Genomic DNA, 2,281 nt, shown 5'->3' with positions numbered 1-2,281 from the left:
ATGTCATCCTAGAGTTGGGAAGAGCTGTGAACAATCAACTTGAAGATGAGGCAAACCTGGTCACCCCCCCCACCAAATAAATCCAGTCCCCTGGGAGCAGATCATGAAGCCAGGTCAGTGCCTTCATAACATAACAGAGAAAACACACACATGAACAGTGACATATCTCCAAAGTAGAAGGCAACAGACATTTGCAATTGTGTGAAATATTTTCAAAAGATTTTGCATATAACTTTCAAGAGATGATAAAAAAAGGAGAACAATGCAATGAGGATAATGAATATTTAACAAACCAAGTTACCAAATCTGATCTAGATGATACATTAAGATCTCTGACAGCAGAATGCATGTTCTTTTCAAGTTACATGGAGTTATCTAACCTCTCACATAATTTTAGGAGATACATCTCATGGCATTTGTGACCAAATCAGATGATTTACAGGTCGTCACTTGAAGAAGTTCACCTTATTGACAAATGTCTCTATGGCCTGTTCTATATCTCTATTCCTCAGGCTGTAGATGAAGGGGTTCAGCATGTGGGTGACGACCATGTACATCACAGAGGTGATCATGTCTTTGTCTCTGGAGGTGGATGATGAAGAGAAGTAAACTCCTGCAGCTGTCCCATAGTATAAAGACACAACAAGAAGGTGGGAGCCACAGGTAGAAAAGGCTTTAAAGAGACTTTTAGTGGAGGGGACTCTCAGGACAGTCCTCCCTATACGGACATAGGAGCCGAGGATGCCACCCAAAGACAGGGTAAAGAGCAATCCTGCCTCAGTGAAGATGACCAACTCATTGAGGGATACATCTGAGCAGCTCATCTTTACAAGTGCAGAGAGGTCACAGAAGAAGTTGGGGATGTTACTGTCACCACAGAAGGAGACTTGGATCAAGAGCAGAGTGTGCAACAGAGAGTGGATGAGGGAAACAAACCAGGATCCCGCTACTAAGGAGACACACAGCTCCTGCTTCATGATGGTGGTGTAGTGGAGGGGCTGACAGATGGCCACGTACCTGTCAAAGGCCATCACTGCAAGAAGGAAAGTGTCAAGACAAGCAAAGAACAAAAAGAAATACATCTGGGAAATACATCCTCTATAGGAGATGGACAGTTGCTGAGTGTGCATGTTCATGAGCATCTTGGGGACAGTGACAGATGAGAAGGAGACATCAGAGAAGGCCAAGTGGCTGAGGAAGAAGTACATGGGGGTGTGGAGGCGCGAGTCCAGCCTGATGAGCAGGATGATGAGCAGGTTCCCCAGCACCGTGGTCAGGTACATGCCCAGGAACAGGGCGAAGAACAGACCCCGCTGCCCTGGATGGATGGGGAGCCCCAGGAGGAGGAACTCGGACACGCTGCTCTGGTTCTCCCACCTCATGCTGTTCATGTCTCTGTTGGCGATGAAGGAGAGAAGGAAAGGTAGGAAGTCTAGTATTAACTGCACCAACATTGCAATATCCTTTTTACCTGAAGGCATGATTTTTCAACCATGATCTATTTACTGCCCACACCTGTGGATGCGTGAATCCCAGTCTGTCACAGCGGGCTCTGAGGGTACATAAGACCTCACGATACCCTACAAAGTTTTCATTCCAAGGAACCAGAGGGCAGTTTTCTCTATTCCACAAACATGTCTCGAACAACTGCCTTGGCCCAGTCTCCCCACAAAGCACTGAGTCCATAACAGCAAGCAGGAAATGCAGCCTCTGCCTTCAAGGAGTTTCTATCTTTCTGTCATTGCAGGTCACATGACAGTACCTGGCACGCATGGCAAAGTCATGAGATGGGCAGCAGGAGAGAAAATTTCCTCTTGAAAAATCTACACAATCTAAACTGAAAATTAATAGCTAGTGATTTCTCATAAGTTAGAGTGAAACTGCCAGGATGTAACTGATCACAGACACTGCTATCATGTCAACAAAAGTCCATCTAGGATCCTAAGCAAACTCTAATAATGTCAAATCTTTGTCTTTAACCTATAGCATGCCAGACTCTACACCTATGGTTTCATATGCACTTTCTTTCTTTCTTTCTTTCTTTCTTTCTTTCTTTCTTTCTTTCTTTCTTTCTTTCTTTCTTTCTTTCTTTCTTTCTTTCTTTCTTTCTTTCTTTCTTTCTTTCTTTCTTTCTTTCTTTCTTTCTTTCTTTCTTTCTTTCTTTCTTTCTTTCTTTCTTTCAGATTTATTTATTTATTTGTACAAGCACTGGGTACAGTCAGAAGCACGGGAGGGTGAGAGAATTCACCAGAGCCAGAGCGGGGAGCAGAAGGACCGAAGT

General features: G+C 44.1%; 1 protein-coding gene across 1 annotated transcript; it reads right to left on the bottom strand.

Moving 5' to 3' along the window:
- Window positions 1-446: 446 nt before the first annotated feature.
- Window positions 447-1,391, bottom strand: LOC311173228 (olfactory receptor 1J4-like; the record flags this gene model as incomplete). Its single annotated transcript, XM_084237079.1, has 1 exon — window positions 447-1,391. One exon carries the CDS (start codon window positions 1,389-1,391, stop codon window positions 447-449), a length of 945 nt encoding a protein of 314 aa, XP_084093205.1.
- Window positions 1,392-2,281: the final 890 nt, after the last annotated feature.

This window comes from Talpa europaea (genome assembly GCF_964194135.1).
Source record: "Talpa europaea genome assembly, chromosome: 7".
NCBI lineage: Eukaryota > Metazoa > Chordata > Mammalia > Eulipotyphla > Talpidae > Talpa > Talpa europaea.
Note: the sequence above shows the minus strand (reverse complement) of the source record. Positions and strands in the feature narration are given on the sequence as shown.